This window comes from Heliangelus exortis, chromosome 2 (genome assembly GCF_036169615.1).
Source record: "Heliangelus exortis chromosome 2, bHelExo1.hap1, whole genome shotgun sequence".
Classification (NCBI taxonomy): Eukaryota; Metazoa; Chordata; class Aves; order Apodiformes; family Trochilidae; genus Heliangelus; species Heliangelus exortis.
The window spans coordinates 111,691,864-111,713,107 of NC_092423.1; the positions used below are offsets into that span (position 1 = coordinate 111,691,864).

Here is a 21,244-nt window from a genome sequence, read left to right on the forward strand (position 1 = left end):
AAGGAAAAGAATACCTTTTCTTTCAGGGGCAGATTTTGGGCAGAAAAAAAAATAAAATAGCAGTGATCAACATGACATTTAAGGGACTGTGCCAGTTCAGGTTCAATTCCACTCTGGCTAGGATGCAGTAACCTTGTACTTTGTCATAACTGACTCAGGTTAAATAAGAACCTAACTTCAAATGAAATTTATCATTATTTTCCACACCTCTAGATCAATTATAAAAGCAGTACACAGTCTGTTAGCAGCTGGGAGCTATTGCTACACTATATGGTAAACAAGCCTGGATATGTTCTACAGTAGTGCAAGCTAGGTCAGGGACAACACTAACAGAAAACTAGAAACCTCCCATCAGTCAGTATGGTTAGTTTGAAAGTAACTTTCAGTTCTGTAATTAAGTGTTCTAGCATTAATTTCTTTAAAAAATACAATTCAACGCCTTCTTCATTGAACATACATGGAAATAGTTAAAAATTCAGATGAGATCTATTAACATCAAAAAGTATGAGGTAAGGAAATTATACTTGTAAATTAAATGCTCTATGTCAGTTATTAAAGTCCTGCTGAACTGTAAGAGGAAAGCACATCACACCTGTTTAACATCTAAACTAATAAAAATAGCATCAGTGAAACATTTCAGTAGGGAAATCAAAGACTAACCAGATGGTAATGCTTATTTTGTTTTACAAACAGATGCTTTAGAAGAAAACAAAACACAGCTCACAATATTTGTACTGTATCCTACAGTATCAGAATGATACTCAATTAACTGAACCAGTACTAATCAGATTTTTTACATTTGCTGCTCTATCATCCCTGGGGCAGCAGTTTTTTATTGCAAAGAAATACACAGCACTCTCTATGGTTATTCTCTTTTAGCTGGTTCTACACCAAGCAGTTTGTACAGCATCAATCTCTTCAATAACCTCCCACTGTAAGCCTAAAGACCCGGAGAAGAGACCCAACAGAATTTAAAACTATCCAGCCTTTTCCTTTCTGCTAAGCTTTTCTCCTACACTAGCCTATCAGAAAGGAAAAAATAACACACTATTTGTTGCACTGCATTTACGTGTTACAGTTTGTTCTCAAAATCCTTTTGCAGCATTTTCTAGAAAGTATCAAACACCTCCTGCCAAGGGCCTGCATCTAACTCACCAGAACTTGCTGGCCCACAGGGCTATCTGGAATACTAAGCCTTAATAGGCAGAGATGGCTTTTCTAAGAGGGTACACATGCAAAACATTATAGATTCTTACTTGTTTGACATGAAACAGCATCTTGAGAAGCTTGTGACACAGTAAGTGTGCATACAGTAGCACAACACAAAATCTGCAGTGACCTCCACAACTTGAGTGCATCCAGCTCTGGAGCCCCCAACATAAGATGGACATAGGGCTCCTGGAATGTGTCCAGAGGAGAGCCACAAAAATTATCAGAGGTCTGGAGCACCTCCCCCATGAAGATAGGCTGAGGAAGTTGGGGTTGTGCAGCGTGGAGAAGGGGAGGCTCCAAAGTGACATTATAATGTCTCTCCAATACCTGAAGAGGGCCTACCAGAAACCTGGGGTAGGACTTTTTGTACAGGTGTGTAGCAATGGCTTAAAACCTGAAGAAAGGAGATTTAGATTAGATAGGAGGAAATGCTTTACCATGAGGGTTGTAAGACACTGGAACAGGTTGCCCAGGGAAGTTGTAGATGCTCCTCTCCCTGGAAGTATTCAAGGCCAGGTTGGATGGGGCCTGGAGCACCTGGTGGTAAGTGTCCCCAGCCACAGCAGGGGGGCTGGAACTACATGATCTTTTAAGGTCCTTCCCAACCCTAGCTAAGGCACTTTAAATCCTCCAGTTTCAGGACTAAGCATTCTCTATGGAAAAAGTTCCTCTAACCAAGTGTTAACACAACTATGAAAAATGCAACATTTGCAAGATGCCCAAAGGTTGCATGTAACCACGTGTTGTACCTATTATGCCTCTCCTCTTTATTGGAGCCCTCAGTGTGAGAATGACTTAGGTCTACCAAAACATCATTTCAACTGCTCTGAATCAGCCAAATGATCCCCAGCCTTTGCAGGGAAGAAGAGATGAGTCCAACCACCAGCATACATGAAGGGTGCTGTAACAAGTGGAAGATCCTCATAAGGACAAGATTTTCCTCAAAAATTTCTGAAACAGTAACATGCCTCTTGGTCAGGTTTCTATGGTTATTCAGATGGGTTGTGGGTTTTTTATTTCCTCACACTAGCTCTAGATGATAATAGTATGGCCTGAAGTTAGACCAAGCACCATTTCCAAATTCTGGCACTTGCAGCATGTTTCAAAGTCAGCTTTCAAAATGCCTTAACTTTTTTTTTTTTTTTTTTTTTTTTTTCCAATGTAGAAGGCATTTAAATATTAAACATATTTAAGAACATGTTTCTTTTAAGGTCACATTATAAGATGCCTGTGTTCTAGGGAAACCTTTATTTTTTTAGTACACAGATGAAAAATACTTAAGCCTTTTAAAGACCCCCCCCAATAATTTCAAATACTACAACATAGACAGAAAATTATTTCAAGCAGAAACTACTTCAAGAGTTTGCTCATAACCAGGGAACATTCAGCCGCCAAGTTTTAGATTCCATCTGCTCCATCTGTTACTGCAGATAAGGAGCCTTTTAAAAAAGAACCCTGAAAGACCCCTGAGGGAAGTCTACCTTCTCCACACAGAGAAGTTAAACCTCCCACTTGGATGCCTGAAGCAAGGTTTACTTCACCTCAGCAAATTGGCTACAAGTTTTGCAGAGAAAAAGGAGTTGATGGCTTGTTCTTTTCTAGTAATTGGAACTAAGAAAAAAGGAACATTATCTACTGATTCACTTTGTGGATGTCCATGAAATTATACAAGTACTTTGTTTAAATCAGCTTTAATCAGCTACATAAAAGGCACCCATTTCACTCAAAGGGAATTGATAAAACCTGTTATCAAAAGGGCTAGTGTGGTACCATCAGCAGCAAGGAAAAAAAAAAAAAGGAGGGGGTAGGTGGACTGGGAGGGAAATAATCTGTTCTACAGCTATTATTCTTCAAAGAATCCCATTTCCAAGTTAATGAAAACATGTTCTGAATACTTCTTGAGAGTCACCTTCACTTACACCAGTGGTCTCATATGATATTTGATAAAGTTTAATGCAATACTACATTGTGAATTCTTACTATGCTACCTGTAGGCAATGTTTCTTTTCACAGTTATCTCCTCAGGGATGCCAGGGCTGAAAGTAAATAGAAAATGAACATTATTCAGTTTCTCAGAAAATATAAACTGACAAATTACTCTGTAGAGTATTGTGTCTTTTTTTGCTATTCTTATACTCCCAATTTCCACAATGTAGTCCCACACAGCACTGCATCTGTCATGTATTTCCATATGTTCATGAGCTTCCTACCTGTACTCCATGCTTAGTTTTAGACACCATAGTCTGTGGAGACAAGTAGGCTTTTAGTTGCTCTAAACTTCTTAAAGGAGGAATGTCAACCTTTTCTACATGTACACCCCATTCCCTCTCAACATCTCAGCTCAGATAATCTCAAGTTTGCTCTAAAGTGCCCCACAATATGTATACCACTGATCAGCCTCAAGTATTACAGTTAACCTAAAAAAACACAGGTAATCCCTGACCCCCAAACTGCTTCTTTAAGAAATCTGTTCAGTGGTATGTATGCCAAACCTCATATAACTTCAAAGGCTTCCTGACACCACAGAATCTCCACAGAAATGTGTAGGAGGAAACAGAGAGTAGACCTTGGCCCTTTAGAATAAGGCTACTAGAAAATATTTTCATTTCTTCTACCTTTCAAAATTACTGCAAATTCCAAGAAGTTAAAACAAAATTAAGTCAGAATATGAAAAAAAAAAGTATTAAAAATCAGTTAGTATTCTATCAAAAAGTTTGCAAAACATAAATTTGTGGGGTTTTTTTTCCTCTGTTCTTTTCAGTAATGACAAATCATTCTTCTTTTGTATCATAGCCTCATACACTCATTACCATGCAATACATTTGTAAGAAATCTCTAAAGTGTCTGTTTCACAGCACATGAAAACTTGGCTTTTTTGAGGTAAGTATGAAAAAAAGTAATTAGTACCTGCCCAAAAGCTGAATGAAATTTATTTCACAATGATAAAAATGGAGAGATTTTCCCTACTACAGAAATAATTTCAATTGTTAAGATTTCTTATCACAAATTTTCAAGGTAATAAGTTTATATTAAATAGAAATGGCTTATACTTCAAAACACAGAGTAAGTGTTCAGGTTTTCTTTATAAAATTTAAGATACACAGGCCTTGTACATATGGCTTCATTAACATCTTATACAATATGTATTTGGTCATATCCACCAACACAACCAGCCCCTCTACATAAATGATGTATCCTAATTATTTCAATGAAGTGCAGTATACACCATTAGAGAGAACATGTTTTAATTAACAGTTCTAATACCAGTTACAGTGTACAATACTGTTACCAATCTACTGTGTTGTAATTATACAAGATAGGAGGAAGAGACCAAATCACACAGCCCTCACCACAGTGCAGACCTCAGTACAGTTTTACCTCAAGAATGGCTGCGAGATTGGCCTATAATACATAATCCAACACATTTATTAAAAAGTGGGCAACACATTCCAACAAGAAGTCAGACTTCTGACTGCACAAAACTACAGTAAAATTTAAGTACCATTGTGAAATTAAAAACGCATGAAGGAGTTAGAGATCCACTGAAACAAACTGAACTTGAAAGCAAGGTGTTTTCACATCAATGTTTTTGCAGGTTTGACAGATATCATCCCCTTTTGGGGGAAGTCTAACATTAGGAAAAATAAACTTCATTATTGGGCAGCTTGAAATTTTAGTTTATGAGGACAGGACATTAAAAGAGTGACAGGCCAGCTTCTCCATTCTGACAGAGTATGATGAAATCCCTCACACCAGACTGAGCTATCACTCAGCCTAAAAATAAAGTCAACCATGACTACAATCCCAGCACACAATAACTTCAGGCAGCTAAGACATTCAGCTAGAAGATCATACACAAAGCTTTCCAGCTAGCTGGGAAATTCTAAAAGACAGGAGATATACTGGGAGAAGACAGGATAGGCTTCAAATACATTGTTGAAGTTTCCTCTAGCTTCTAGGCTCTTTAATAGCCCCCAACTACAACATACTCATACACTCCTGCAAAGAAATAACTTGAAGAGATGAATTTCCTAGGATACAGAAATTCACAGCAAGTCATAACATTTACTTTGGTAACACAGCTCTTTGTAGATAAAGCAAGCAGCAAAGCAACAGTATGAAAAACATCTTGCTGTGATAGCTGAGTATTTGAACAAAGCACATAAATGTTTTTCTAGAAATGTTTTAAAAGCATCATAGAGACAACAGTTGAAGCTGAGTTGGACTAAAATGCATAGGTACTAGAAACTGACCAAAATCTGTGAACACAGTTTAGCAAACTGAAGAAAGTGTTACAAAACACGGAATAAAAGTATGACTGATCTCATTTTAGCAGCTTAGGAATATTTTTTAGAACTCATTCTAACAGAAGAAAGAACATGGGAAATCAGCACACAGGCAATCTGAAGTTAACAAAACAGCTGAACAATATTACCAAACAATTTACAAACAGAACAAGAAAATAATAAAGAAAAAAAAATTAGAAGCTTATGCAGAACTTTGGAAGAATGCCAATATTCAGAGAATCATTTAGGCATCAGGGGAATGAGGATAAATCTAAAAACTAGGAGAAACAACATCAAGTTTGCAATTCAGCAGGACTGCAAAATGCTAATGCAATTTGGGAATGACTCCAAGCTAGGACATACTGTTTTCTCAACAGAACTTTGGCACAACTGCACTAAGGATATTATGGTTTCTTCTGTGAACTAAATTAACTGGAAGACAAATTGGCAGATAAATAGAACAGAGTGATTGAGAGAAAAAACTAATTAAACTTCAAAGTTAATAGGCATGCCCTCTCAAACACACAGATGGAATATCTAAAAGTCCTTCACCACCATTTAGAAGAAAAATCCTTTTCAATCTTTCATATTAATCCAGAGGAGCTGCATTATAAAAGAAAAACAGCTTCATAAAAGTGAAGTGCAATACACGTGAAGAAAAGCACTGAAAACTGACAAGTCACACTAGGTGAACAAGTCAGATTTATGGCAGCCAGGAGAGATACAAAAGTCTGATTTCCCACTTATGCATTTGTACTGACAGAGGCCTTGGACATAAATCCATAGACACTTTAAGAGGATCACGTGATTAAACTGGAGAGGAGAAAGCACCTTCAATGCAGGTATGAAGCACAGCATGCACAACACAGATGCTTCCAAAATAAGAACTTTCTTCATCTGAAGGCCTACTACAGTATAGAACACTGTTATACAGCATATTTTGTAATAAAAAGGTAGTGTATTTTTTAAACATTCCTAACTTCAGCAACAGCATTTGAGCTCTGTAGGAGAAAAGCTGTTTCCAGAAGTAAACTATGGCTTTTGACTGCAATAAGCTGTTAAGCATGCACTAATTTCTGGAACTCAATGTATTTTGGAATTTAAGCTTCTGAAAGAGACATCCTATATCTTGTAGATTTGTTTGGGTTTTGTTTGTTTGTTTGTTTCCTGTGGCAGGTCTTCATGTTCCGAGGTTATACCCATCTAGGGAAATGTAGCATGATGTATTTGAAAATAAAATTATTTGTTCTTTTTCAGAAAAAAAGAAAGTATTGCAATAAAAGAAAGTATTAGATGGTATCGACTTAAAGTTTAAGATATATTGCAACTGCACTTAGATTTCCATTTAAACAGAATTCAAATTAGTCAATGCCTGTCTTAGAGATGAGAGTCCAACAATACATAAAGCTACACAGCTGGCACTGTTTTCAGTTAATTACTCCAAAGCAGACAGAAAAATCAAAACTATATACTGGAATTACTCATGTAAAATACAGCATAAATATTTCCCCACAAATGAAAGCTACAAAGACTAAAGCACAAATTGAATATTCAGTATGAAAACAGGAATTTTAAAAGAAACTAAAATTAATCCTACTGGCTGCTTCAGAATTCTGTTCCAAGTCAGCATTTGACATGAGTTTATAGTAATAAAAAAACACAATAAGTGACAAATTACAAGGAATGAGTCCCTTTAGAATTTCCACAATATCTACCCACATGAAAATGGTTAAAAATTGAGGTGGTTTAAATCCAGGAAATACCTTTGCTGACTTCTAGCCATTCTAGAAGAACAACCCTCCTTACCTGGAGTAACAATTGACACATAATATTTAAAGCTCTGTTCTTAGTAACATTTATTTTACCATCATATGTCCACTGTGTTACTTACTGTGTAATTTATGCATCTATTACATAGAGGAAATATTTAAATATGATTTCACTGAGCATTAAGAACAAATCATGTCTCAAGTATAAATAAACTGGTCACAATTACATTGCTCACTTAAATTTAATTTCTAATTACTGGTACAAACAGCTTGATATCAATCAAAAAAATCAGATGTCTTGAACAGTATGCCTCAGTTACATTCTGTCATTGTTACCAAGCTGCTTTATTCCTACAGTCCCATCAGTGGACAATTAATACTAAGAAGATTATAATTTTTTTCACGTGTGTTATTATTTAATCTTCCTCCTAAGTATAAATTTACAACACAGTAGTAACACTGCAGGTATAGAAGTGATAATTTCTATCAGGCATATGAAAAGATTAACACTCTACCACAGTTGATGCTGGTGTTACATTGAAGGCTTCTCACATATCTTTTCAGTCTATGGGAGGTAGATGCTTTTCTATGAACTCTTTTATATCCATCATCTCCTGTTTAAAGATAAAAGTATGGATTAGTTCCAAGTTCTCTACTAATACATATTCAGCTACACTGTATCATGTTCCCACATTTCAATTATGAGCAGCTGGGCCACAAGTACTCAGGCATTAGTTATTTGATAAAATCATAACCACTTTGCACACAAGACAAGGCTGATAATTCTTCAAAGCAGGACGCACTCGGAAGAGGCTACAATACACAAAAAAGAGTAAAGACCTTTTTTTTTTTTTCTCTATGAAGTTGGGCTGGCAAGCTACATAGTAATTATCAAGTGATCTCAACAGCAACAAGCTGAGCATGAATAGCATTTTAATGTAGCCAAGGCCATAGCTTTGGGTGTACTTCAAACACCTGCAAATTAGCAGCAGGTCTTCCTCCTAACCATTCAGTTTCACTTTCATGACGCTTCCTTCCTTAGGAAAAGCAATACAAGCAAGCTAGGCTTGGAAATCATTCTACATGCTAAAAATACATTTTTAATAAACCAATGTCATAAGAAAAAGCACATTATTAATATATATGTGTGGCATGTCCATGCTATCACTGCCCAAAGCAATACAGTTGTGTAAATATCCTAAAGAGATTGTCCCAGTGTACAGTTCCCAAATCAACAATTACTGGTACTGACAAACAGCAGATTCTCTCCTTGCCTCCTCTTCTTTTTCTTGCTCCTACTTTTTACTTTGTGTAAATTCTGATGCTTCAGCTCACTAAAACTGAAAAAAACTGCAGCTAACAGCTTTTGCCATTTTGTCAAATTGGTTCAAAGAAGTTTCAAGCAGCTCCAGAGTTGGTGCAAGAAGGAAGAGAGGGCCATAAGGTCATGAGCAGAGGGAAACTAGTTCACCCTTTTCTGACAGCCACAAGCCATCACAGCAGCTCAGCTGCCTGTGGAGCCACAATTTTAAGTTCTAAGGCTGCTTCTTGCAGCAGTAGTGGATCAAGGGTTGGACTTGATGATCTCTGAGGTCCCTTCCAACCCAGCCAATTCTATGATTCTATGATTCTTTTGTAGCATCAACCTCCCTACCTATTCAATGTCTCCACCCACAGAACCAACAAGATTCTTCTCTCCAATACCAAGCTGGATTTATGCTGTGAGAATCTGCCTTCCAGTTCTGTGACTTTTTTTATAATTAACTAAATAATAAAAATTAGGAAAAAGATAAAGTCTTATAGACTAACTAGCTCAGTCCCAAGAATATAAACTTACGAGGAAGTTTCCACTAGTCATATAAACTTCTACCTTGGATGCTTTTTAAGCAAGGCATTCAGTTACTCAGTAAAATAAGTCAGTAGCATCAATCTCTTGTTTATTAAAAAAAAAAATTAACCCCTCCCCCCCCCCGCCATCCAATGTCTATCTGTTTTGAGGGGAAAAAAAAACCCCATACCCAGCTAAAAGATTGTATTTCAAGAAAATTACCTCAATACATGAACTATGCATCATGCCAGAGTAAGTCCTGAAGGTTACATTGGCTGGATTTATCATTGTCTTTAACTTCTCAACAGTGAGAGAACCAAACATTAAAGGAACCAATGGGTCACAGTCCCCGTGGCACTGAAGAACAGCAATGTCCTTGTTGACACCACTGATAGGGCCCTTTGAGGGGTGGAATTAGAGGGAAGAAGAGGAGAAAGAGAGAGTTAATGGAGATAAGGTTAACATGTTTGAGACAAAGTTACCCCACAATGCTATACCCCATGGCATGACAAACAAATTGAATTCTGAAGGAAAAAAACAGATTGTATGGTCTGCAAGTTTCTTATGAAGTAATCTCTGTGACTGACAACACATTAAGTTCCAAAACCTGCAAATAAAATTTTGGCACTTATTTCATAACATGACTTCTGGCCAAATAATAAAAAAAACCACCAAGTTTCTAATAAGACAGTGACTTACAGAAGGAACAAATGGCAAATAAAAAAGTAATCTTCAAGGAAAGTTTGCTGTATCCTTTGTTTTCTAGGCATGTCATTTTAAGCAGAAATGGCTACTGAGTATTTTCTCATTTTCCTTACTTGCCAAACTCTAAAACACTAGGGCCCTATTTTAAAAATTTCTGAGTTATCAAACAACTGTCTATACTCCGTAAGAATAATTATTAATATAATATCTAATACATAATACATAACATATAATTATTGATTCCAGCACAAGAAAACATATTCAGATATACTCATTCCCCAAGCACATATTCTCCTAGGAAAGAAAAGAAATGTGCATACCTGAGGAAAAGAAGCCCGTAGAGGAAGCCAGCAGCTGAGGGCTACAACACCTGCTAGTTTTTGTTGTGTTGTAAGAGCTGTATACAAGGATAAAGCACCTCCCTAGGATAAAGAGAGAAAAATATTAGCAATGTGATGATAATATTCTTTTTAATCCTCATTTCAAGATCTCTGGTTTCTCCTTTAATGGTAGTTTTTCTATTTCAATTCATTCTTAGAACCAACACAAACCAATATTCCTGTACAATATTTGTTTTCCCTTCCTCCCTCCAAGTCCATGTGATCAATTCAAAACTAAAATATTAAATTTACTGTAACTAATAGCTGGAAATAAAAAAGAAACCCCCCCCAAAAAAACCAGAAAACCAAAAAAAAAAAAACACAAAAACAAACAAAAAACCACAAAAAAACCCAACACAACCCCCCCATAAAAAAACCCAAAAGCAAACAAACAAAAAACCAAGCACCCAAAATATGAAATAAAGCACTGTCACTATGACAGTAATATCACTACTTTATTATTTTAATTTACTTGCATGCAGACTGGGGAATTGGTGTTTGGATCAGTTAAATCAATTACCCTACCACAGAAATCCAGACCATCAAATATCTCCTAAATTGAAGTTAAAGTTTAAATAACAGCAAGATTTTGAAGCAAAGCTATGTAAGTTAGGTGCACAGACTCTAAACAGACTATGAATTTAGCACCTTTTTTCTACATGCATGTTCACTGTTCAGTGAGTAGCACTTGCATAAACTGAAAAGTCTTCGTTTCTTAAGGCAGACAAAAACTGACACCTTAAAATTTTAGAAGCACCTAACATCAGCTATTTTCAATTGAAGTGTGTGGATTTTCCATGTTAGGACAGCTACTTAGTTTCCCCAGAAAAAGATACTTTCTTCCCACCACGCCACACCTTACCTGAGAAAAGCCTCCTAGAATAATTCTATTAGAAGGAATTCCATTTTTTACTTCTTGATCTATCAGTGCTTTAACTGCAACACAAACAGAGGCCAGTAGTTAAAAACCACTCCACTCTGTAGGAAGTCTAGAAGAGGAAAGATTCCTCCTCCCTGATACCTACAGAAAGGAAAATCCAGTCTGCTATGCATTGTAACATATCAAAAGATCTAGAGCACAGAAATTTCAGTGCCACTGTATCATTTCTAAAGATAAACACATTCAAGGAAGTCTTCCAGAAGTCCAACTGCCAGGAAGGTGATACCTTCTTCTAACAATCCAGCACCACAAGTGGATGCTCATCCAGATCTAACCTGTGTGCTCCCCAGAAGCTTGTAACCAAAGTACACTGGTTCCCAGGTACATCTCATATTTGAGAGTATCTTGTGTTTGTACTGGTGATTTACTCTACCAACCTATGGAGTTTAAAAAAACCCAACCAAACCAATAAAAAAACCCAAGCCCGAAACATAGTTTGCCACAAAGCAAACTATGCACTTACCAAAACTTTGATCAGCAATAATAAAATTCATACACATCACTTTCCCCAACAACTTAGTTTTGGAAAATCTGTTTCAGGATTGTAATTAATTTTTAAAAATACAAGGAAGTACTTTTAAGCCATAAAAAGTATTCCTAAGCATACCATTCTCTGCTGCCTGCTTGATCCCAGCTTCATCTTCCTGTGAATCTGGAGAAAGTCCAATGATATCAAACCTTACAAAGATATCAACAAGAGAATTACTCAGAGCGTCCATTCTACTTTCTTAAAACACAAATAATAAAACAGGGATATTTTCCAGAAAGATATACTAGATGACATATTAGATAGTATCAGGCACTCAAAGTTTAGAAGAAATTGTGGACAATCTATGAATGTGGCTAAAAAGACAGATCTGGTCAACAAAACTCTTCTGAGTTTTGCTATCTTCTGTAATTTACTGTAGATTAAGCAGCTCAGTTTTGATATTTGCTCCAAAAATATCACCAGGAATTTCAATTTATTAGTTGCATGTGCAAAAGTAAAACACTCTTTGAAGAAATATAAGAAGAACAAACACAAGTTACTTGAGGAAAAAAAAAAATCATAGGACTGGTTTAAGACCATCAAAATTTACCACATTTATCTTGCTTTCTAGTCAGAATGAATGCTCTAAAACCTGGTTTCAAGATATCCTACTGACCCATCAACTCATGCCCACTAGTAACAATGTTTCCACTGCAAGTCACTACTGACTGTGAATTCACACACAATACAGAGTAAACTTGTAAAATAAGGTGCTGTTTTTTTAAAAAAAAACATAACTAAAAACAGATTAGTCCTGAGGAATAACCACTACCATAAATACACAAGATATAACAGCAAACACCTGATAGTCCTTTTCAAGGAAAGTAAGGAAAAAGCTTCTGATACTTCAATCTGATTAAAACTAGCCATTCCATTTGTTTATAATTTTTAATTAAGAACAACAAGTTCAAACCCCTAGATATCTTCTAATGAGTACCATCTGCAAAAGAACAAATACTTACCATGAGGGCATAGCCATGTTCATGTTCAAAGACACTGGCATAACTGGCCTAGAAATAAGAATAAACAACACTGACATAAGATACATTCTGGAATTTAATAGTGCAGATGCAGTTATGTCATGAAATTACTTATCACTAATTGTGCCTTACTTTTAAATCATAATTAACATTGCCTACTTTGTAGCCTATCTTAAAAAAATCTCTCTTGAAACCTGCCAGGCTGAACACATCAAATACTGAGTGAATTATCACTCTTTACCAACAGCAAGCAAAACATTAATGGGCTGCTTTATATAAATATCTGTGTGTGTGTGCATATGCAGCATATACATATGAGATACATAGAGATACATATATATCATAAACATGTACCTCATTTAGTTATTTCTAAGTAACAGGTTTTTGTCACTGCTCTGTACATAGGCTCAGTGGATGAAGACACCTTACACAGCAGCATCAGCAAACCTGAGGAAGCAGCCAGACACAGCATGGAGGTGGGTATGAGCCTGGGCTCCTCTCAGCAGCAGAAAATGCTTAAGCAGCACCTGCCTCCATCACAGGGCTCACCCCCCCCCCCCCCAGGCTGCTGTACTGCAGCTTTTCAGACGTGCCAAGACAACTTCAATGGACGATGCCATGGATCAAGTCTTAACCTACAGAAACTGAGGAACATCAGTTCTGAGGAAAGACTGCAGAAGACAAAGGGCAAGCAAGAAGAGCAGATACTGCTAAACTCTTTTTGAATGGCTCAGCAAAGCATGGCCACGTGGTAAACTAAATACACAAATCACAAATCGGTAATACACCAAAACATAGTTTATTTATTTCCCTGTCATCCCCTCTCCACATCTCCCAAAACTACTGGAGCGAAAGACAGAATTATTTTGTGCTAAAATAAATTATGATTATACTTAATTAGTTTTTATGTAAGAAAGTAAATAGGAGATAAAGTATTAGGGCCTGTTTACTGACTCCTGACCCTGGTCAGAAGTATTTCACTTCTCAAATTGCACAAAGACACCACAAAATACATAATTTGCTGGAGATATTAATACTCTGTGAACCTTCGAAACTTGCTGTAGGTCATAGGGAAATTTTATCTACTAAACACACGCACCTGAGTTTATGCAGTACATGTACCTAGTACAGAGCCTATTTAATGGTCAGTAATACTAAAAAAAATTACCCCTTTCTAAGACTAGCTTTTAACAAATGTTAGTTGCTTTTTTCCCCAACAGTCAACTCGAGCCAGTGAAAACATAGTCAAAACATCTAATTTTGAACATAAAACTTTCAAAATACATTCTCAGTCCAAATCAGTAACAAAAAATACGTTAAAATGCAGTTTTGTCATAAAGTAAATAACATAGTAGTTCCTAGAGACAACAAATATTTAATAGCATCAAAATTATTTTTGAGTGGTTTTTACTATGCAAATCAAATGCTGAGACACACAAATCCCATTTGACTTCATCATCTGGGCAAGTGTCTTAATACATAGCTCTACAGACAAACATAAACCAAGGCAAGTTACAACTTACGCGTGTGGGCAAATGTATTTTACATGGGGGCTCTTGATGCCTGCAAGTGCTTCTGACCATCCATGCCTGTTAACAAAAAATACAGTAAGTGGCATTTTTATTTTGGCTTAACTCAGGTTTCTACATTTGTGCAACAGCACAGAGCAAGTATGAAATGTGCTGAATTAGATCAACATAAACACATTTCTAAAAAATTTTAGAATCAGCTGCACTATGCTATGAAGATAGTAATAAACTTAAAATGTTTGTTCTGACTCTGCATACTTGTTGCATATTTACAGCCAGGGACATTTCACCTCATTTGACTACTCGAGTTGCAGCACAGCTGCAGAAATACCTCTCTGGCTCTAGGCAAAGCCTGCTCTGCATCTGGCTGGGTTTATTAACTGGGGTGCTACAACACAGAAACATGGGTATCCTGCTGCCAGGCAGCTCTAGCACAGAGGCTGCTTTTGCTGCTCCTGATGAGTTAAGGCAGCTTCTTTTACAGCCAGCTTTCTTTTTCTGAACCAAATCTCTTCATGTGGGAGGGCAGCAAACTGACAGCTAAGCTAACTCCACGTGGAACCAACCTGATCAATCAGACCTATTAACTTTGGCACAACTCGAATGCTCTGAGATTCAGGCAGTCCTGAACAATGCTCCAGATTGCAGGCATTTTTTTCATCTCAAGCACATGCTGGATGAATGCACAGAACAAAGTGAGATCTGCAAAGCAGATGAGTTTTCAATCTTCCTATAAACCAGAAAACTGGAGAGTATGATTTAAATAAAAAACTGTGAGACTCACTACTCCAGGGCTCATCTAGACACAAACCAAGTTGGTCCCAAACCACTGCCTGTGCCTGCGCTTGGCTTTCCAGAACAGTCAATAGTACCTGTATTTCCTGATTGTTCTCATTATTCAGTATTTCTAACACACCCACTAAACTAGACACTAGAAAGTTGATTCTAAGCAGCAAACACCTGTAACAAATTCATCAGTGACACAGCTGAACTAATCAGACCAACATCACACAAGCCATAAAAGCATGTTTGGTTTAGTTTTAAATTTAATATCACCCCAAAAAAGTATGCTATCTAAAGTTAAAGACATTTCAAACACACAGATGGCAGACATTTGAAACACTGGCTGTATATCTTAGCCAATTTCCTTCCAATACTTTTATATATATTATTAACAAATTATGGTAATATTAGTTTCATAATACTTGCACTACCACAGAAGGCCAAAGAAGGAGAAATATGACTGAGAAAATCTAGTTAGTTAAGAATATGAGGACTTTTTTAGCCAAATATAAAATTGACAAATTTAGAAAGAGACACTGTATACACATTTACTCAGACTCTTTAGAAGAATCCTCTATGTTGTACCGCTTGGTACAACAGATTTTGGTTCAGATTTTGTCAAGTATGTAATTGTTAAGTGCCATTTATATAGGAGCTAAGAGAGAAGAATAACATAATCCCTGTTAGACTTTTCTCAGAGTAGGAAAAATACAGTAGGCAAACAAAATTTAAAAATTCAGGTGGAGTACACCATGTCACTTTAAACTGTGGGAAATTATAAAACTGTTAATTAGTTTTCTTCAGACCTTTTTTTTTTTTCTTATCACAACTATGGCTTTTTTGAGAGAAACGGCAGTGTGTCAAAGGCAGTTTTAGCTAACCTGACCCGCAGTGGACTAGAAAACAAACAGCTAAATCACCATATTTCCACAGCAGTGTTAGGACTTGTTAATGCATACATTCCCGTATGCTTAATGCATTTGCAAGCTTGAGATCGCGTGTTAGCTTCTTCACCAAAATGGAAATACCTCATTTTTATAAGGAATACTAAAGAACCAATCTCTGGGTTCTTTTCCCCATGCCAGAACCAACATCAAACCAATTTGCAAGGACTCAAAGGATTCTGCAATCACTTGCTGAACAGTTGGTGCCAAGATGCAGGAAGCACTGTTGCCTCAGCTGTGTCCTACCAGCAGAAAGGAAGAGGGATAATGCAAACACGGTGGTGTGTCAGCAAAAGAAACCAGAGCAAACATCTGCACACAGAATACTGTCCAGTGCATGGACTTGCCTCTTTTTAACTTATTATTAAGTGTCCAGGCTACTCAACTTTAAATTTTGACAGCTGACTTTTATAAGCCCTTCAGAAAAAGTTTGAGACTTAAACATTGCAAGTTTCAACCTAGAAGCAATGTTCTGGGTAACAAAAACAGACCTCTTAAAAAAATACTATGTAATTCTATCCATAACGGCACCCAACAGACAAAGCATTCCTGCTACAGTATCAAAGTGGCAATTCCTTGAAAGTCTCCTACCAAAACAACACACTCCATAATTCAATGGCTTTAATGAACGCATGCTTCTATTTAAGCACACACATGCTGCAAACGATGGAAACATCACACCACACCTAGAATGCCTACCAAAAATTCCCTGCTCTTTTAATTTCTACTCAAACATGGAAATAACAGGAACAAGGCACACAGGGTATTCCACTGCTTGTTGTTTTTAGGCGTTTTGTTGTTGTTTGGAGTCTGAAAACCCTACTTTAGATAGAGAAATCTCTAGACTACTTAGGAGTTTGCTTAGATCAATCAAACAAGCCTGGATTTTAATGTGTGACATGCTGGAGAAACAGCCATGGCTCAAATGCACCTCTCCCCAAGTGAGGGGGAAAAAAAACATACTTTAAATTTAGACAAGAATAACCAGAAACTCACTCAAAGGAAAGCAAAGGATCAGAAACCCACAGGCTTCTTTTTCACCAAATCTGACCCAAGAACAAAAAGAGGGATCACATTCAGACCAAATCAGGTTGACTGAAAAGAGAGAAGAGTAAGCTGTTGAGGAATTATGCTGGGGAACATTAAATCAATATTTGTCACCATAACTCCATCAGACATGAAGTTTCATTTGTTGACATCCACCGCAGTCAACTAAGGGCAAAAGCTTAAGTAACTTTTAACTGCTCACGCCTTTAAAACATGCAGCCTTGTATTTGAAACGACAGTAACCATTAAGTACGTAACAGATCAGAATACCCACCCGGTATCTCCCAATCCATGAAGAAAAATAACCTAAAAGAACAAACAAACACAGCGGTGTGAGATCACTCACCGTTAACTCACCAAACCCACGAACTACGGGCGCCCACGCAAGATCAGACACAGCTCGCAGCACGACACGACTTCCACGGAAGAAAACTCCGCTCCCTTCACTTCCCACCCCCCCTCTCCCCTCCCCGGCCTCCCCGCCGCCATCAGCGGCCCTCGGCCGGCACACGGCGCCGCGGGGCCCCCACCGACACGGATGACCTTCCCCTGCCCGGACCCGACTCCAGCAGCCAAGGGAGCGGTTCCCCGATACCGGGCTCTGTCACGAAAGTAACGGGACAGACCTGTCAAGCCACCCCCATACCCCCTCCCCAGCCCGTCGCCCACCCTCAGCGGAGCCAGGCCGGACCCGGCCACGGCCTCACCCCCGGGCCGCGGGGCTACGGACGCCGCTCCCCCCCCGCAACCCTCCGCCCCAAGTTGGGGCTGAGGCCTCCGCGGAGAACAAAGCGGGGTGGGGGCCACCGCCTGCCCAGGGCGGACCCCTGACCGCCCGCTCCTCCTCACCGCTCGCCTTCCGCCCGCACTCACCGCAGCCGTCGCCTTCCTGGCGGCCGGGATGATGGCGGGGAGCGGCGCCGACATGTTGTTGCCGCACATACACCGCGCTGCGAGGCGGCCAGCGGGACAGCGGCCAGGAGCGGGGGGGGCGGGACGGGCGCCGCGCCAGCGGGGCGGGGTAAGGCTGGCGGCGGGGTGGGAGGAGCGCGGAGCCGGGGGCGGGAGTGGGGACTCAGCCCCCTCAACGCTCCGCGTTCATCCCGCTCCCGGGTAACCCCCCCTGCCCTTCCCCGGGGCTCATCCCGGGGGACCGGTCCCCCCCCTGTGGAGCGGGATCCCGCAGGCGGCGGCAGGGCCCAGGGGAGCCGTTGTCACCGGTGGCCGCCGGGCAGCGAGCCCGCCCGTGAGCGGGCGCCTCTGAGGTAAAGATTAACGCGGCCTCCGCGGAGCACGACCAGTGACCCTTGATTCCCCCTTCTTCGGTGTTGTGCGTGCCACCCCGGGCCGGCATGTTGCGTGTGAGAGCACCGGGAGATGCTGAAGGGTTCCGGGGTGAACCGGCGGCAGCGAACGCCTGCGGGGGATACCCCTCCGGAGAATGCCGGTGTCATGAGAACTGACAAGAGGTCTGCAGACACTGGGGAAAAGGTTGGGTGCAGTCGCGTCTGTCTTCAGGTTTCCGGTGGTTTCGACGTGTTTGAACTGTCGTTCACCTTTAAGAATGCCTTTCAAATAGCCAGAAGTGTCTGCAAGATGATATCGCACCTTATTACAGTCTTAATTTCTGCATGTCTGTGGCTGGTTTGACTGTTTCCTGTAAAAAACTTTTTAATGCTGTTTATATACCTTTCATTATAAGGCTTGGGAAAAGAAAAAAAAAAAAAAAAGAAAATTACAGTATTCATTTAATAATAAATATTATATCAGGTAATAACATAAGTAATATCAAGTAAAATATCAAAATAAAAGACATAGACCTGTAAATATAAAATATCAAGTCCTGGGAAGCAGAAAAATCAAGCAGCATTGTTAGGCAGAACTCATTTGTCCTCATCAGATCAGCTGCTTTCATCACTGCATTAAATCTCTGGGCTTACAGTCAAGAAGTCAATGAATCTTTTTCATCTTGAAATGTATTGGGCTATTCAGGCACTCTGTTCTGAAATTACTGGGTCATTCCAGTCCATTCCAAATACTCAGACCAGCCCTGAATAAGCACGGCAAACACATTTCTATCAAAATGAGAGAGTTTGTTCTTTGTCTTCTATTCCATACATCTTTGTCAGATATTTCCGCCCAGAAAATCAATCTGCTCATTGTATGTGCCGGGTGGTTTCTGGCCAAAACGGATGCTTTTTTGGCAGCTCAAACAGCAGCTGAATGCGTGCTATGCTTCTTTCACATCCTTCCCACTGGCATGTTCCATACTAGGAAGGGATGGATTTTTACAAAGGTTCTGCTCAAAAATGTTGACATTTTTATCAGCACAGCTGCATAAAAAGTATTGGAAAAGCCTTTGCACCAACTCTGTAACACTAAACGTGCAGCTTCTTTTGTCACAATTGTTAGGCTGCTTTTATATGCAACATCTTGGCCAGGGGATCCCTGTTGCTCAAATTGCATTATTTTCACATACAGAGTTTTGTGTTTTGATTTATCTCTACTTTAGTGTGTGTAATTGTCTCATGTACTGCACCCCATTCAAATCTGCTAAGAAAATATAGTTTATGCATAAAATACTTATAAAACATTAGCAGCTTCACATAACATCAGTTGCTTATCAAGTATCAAACTTGCTGTATGACTTACTATGACTCTTGCTGTAGAACATCTTTTTGGGACAAGAACAAAATTCTCTTACCTCTCTACCATGCTGTTTGCCATGTAAATATGACTTACATGATGTAACCTGCTGATCAACCTCCAGCCTAGGAGATCATCAGTCTGCTCATAATTACACCAACTTTTTAATCTTTCGGTAGCTGGAATGATCTTAGAGTCATGGAATGGCTGGGGTTGGAAAGAACCTTAAAGATCATCCAGTTCCAATCCCCCTGCCATGGGCAGGGAGACCTCCCACTTGACCAGGTTGCTCAAAGCCCTATCCAGCCTGGCTTTGAACACTTCCAGGGAGGGGGCATCTACAACTTCTCTGAGCAACCTGTGCCAGTGTCTCACCACCCTCACACTGAAAAATTTCTTCCTAATGCCTAGCCTGAATCTGCCATCTTTCAGTCTGAAACAGTTCGTCCTTGTTCCATCACTACATGCCCTTGTAGCAAGTCCCTCCCTCACTTTCCTGTAGGACACTCTAGGGTCACCCCAGACCCTTCTCCAGCCTGAACCCTGACTCTGTCAGCCTGTCTTCATAGGAGAGGTGCTCCTACCCTTTGATGATCTTCATGGCCTCCTCTGGACTCTCTCCAACAGGTCTATGTCTTTCCTGTGCTGATGACTCCACAGATGGACACAATGCTCCTGGTGGGTTCTCATGAGAGCAGAGAGGGAGAGTCAACCTTCCTTGACGTGCTGGTTATAGAATCATAGAATTTTCAGGGTTGAAAGGGACCTTTAGGATCATCTAGTTCCAACCCCCCTGCCATGGGCAGGGACACCTCCCACCAGATCAGGTTGCTCAGAGCCCTCTCCAGCCTGGCCTTAAAAACTCTCAGGGATGGGGCTTCCACCACTTCTCTGGGCAACCTGTTCCAGTGTCTCATCACCCTCATGGTGAAGAACTTCTTAACTTCCAATCTAAATCTACCCTCCTCTAATTTGAAACCACCCCCCCTAGTCCTATCACTACCTGACATCCTGAAAAGTCCCTCACTAGCTTTCTTGTTGGCCCCTTCTGCTGGTGATCTTCCCTGAATTCCCTGAGTTTCAGGTTGCTGCTACCATGGCTCAGGGCTTCTGGCAAAAGGTGAGCTCTGGATGTTTGTGAGGCAGACAGGAGTGGGGTGTCCTGTGTGGGCGTGGGGCAGTCAGTTCCATTACAGGCTGATGTTTGAGGTACTGAGCTGCTGAAGTACTGAAGGAATTGCTGTATGCATCTGAATTATGAACCTTTCAACAACTTGCAAGTTGACTGTCTCCTTACACTGAGTTATCTATCGTATCAGTGATGCTTCCCTACCTAATTTCAAGGTTCTGCAGTGAGAGCTTTACAAGGCAAAGCATGCTCTGTGCTATGGGGTTTTCCCTATCCTGGTGGCTGAAACTTAGACTGAAACTTAGATAAGGGGGGTGTCCATGCCAGCATTTCATGTGTAGTATTGGTACACTGTCGTTTGGTTTTTTCGTTTGTTTTTTTTTGTGTGTGTGTTTTTGTTTTTTTGTTTTTTTGGTTTTTTTTTGTTTGTTTGTTTGTTTTTGGGTTTTTTTTTGTGTGTGTTTTTTTTGTTTTGTTTTGTTTTTAAGCTATGTAGACTTCACGCCACAACTCACTCATTTCTGCAGCATCATTTTC

General features: G+C 39.5%; 1 protein-coding gene across 3 annotated transcripts; it reads right to left on the reverse strand.

Moving 5' to 3' along the window:
- On the reverse strand, positions 1 to 18,173 carry LYPLA1 (lysophospholipase 1). Of its 3 annotated transcripts, XR_011724544.1 has the most exons (11): positions 17,806 to 18,173; positions 17,207 to 17,238; positions 14,153 to 14,218; positions 12,612 to 12,659; positions 11,728 to 11,798; positions 11,043 to 11,116; positions 10,121 to 10,222; positions 9,318 to 9,494; positions 7,783 to 7,881; positions 3,201 to 3,248; positions 1 to 2,163 (listed from the first exon to the last, which is right to left on the reverse strand). XR_011724544.1 is itself a non-coding variant. In XM_071737557.1 (10 exons), exons 1-9 carry the CDS (start codon positions 17,872 to 17,874, stop codon positions 7,828 to 7,830), a joined length of 693 nt encoding a protein of 230 aa, XP_071593658.1. In that variant the 5' UTR covers positions 17,875 to 18,173; the 3' UTR covers positions 3,147 to 3,248; positions 7,783 to 7,827. The 3 variants fall into 3 exon arrangements, 2 of the variants coding, with proteins under 2 accessions (XP_071593658.1, XP_071593657.1); XM_071737557.1 differs by lacking the exon at positions 1 to 2,163 and having other exon boundaries at positions 3,147 to 3,248; XM_071737556.1 differs by lacking the exons at positions 1 to 2,163; positions 3,201 to 3,248 and having other exon boundaries at positions 4,441 to 7,881.
- Positions 18,174 to 21,244: the final 3,071 nt, after the last annotated feature.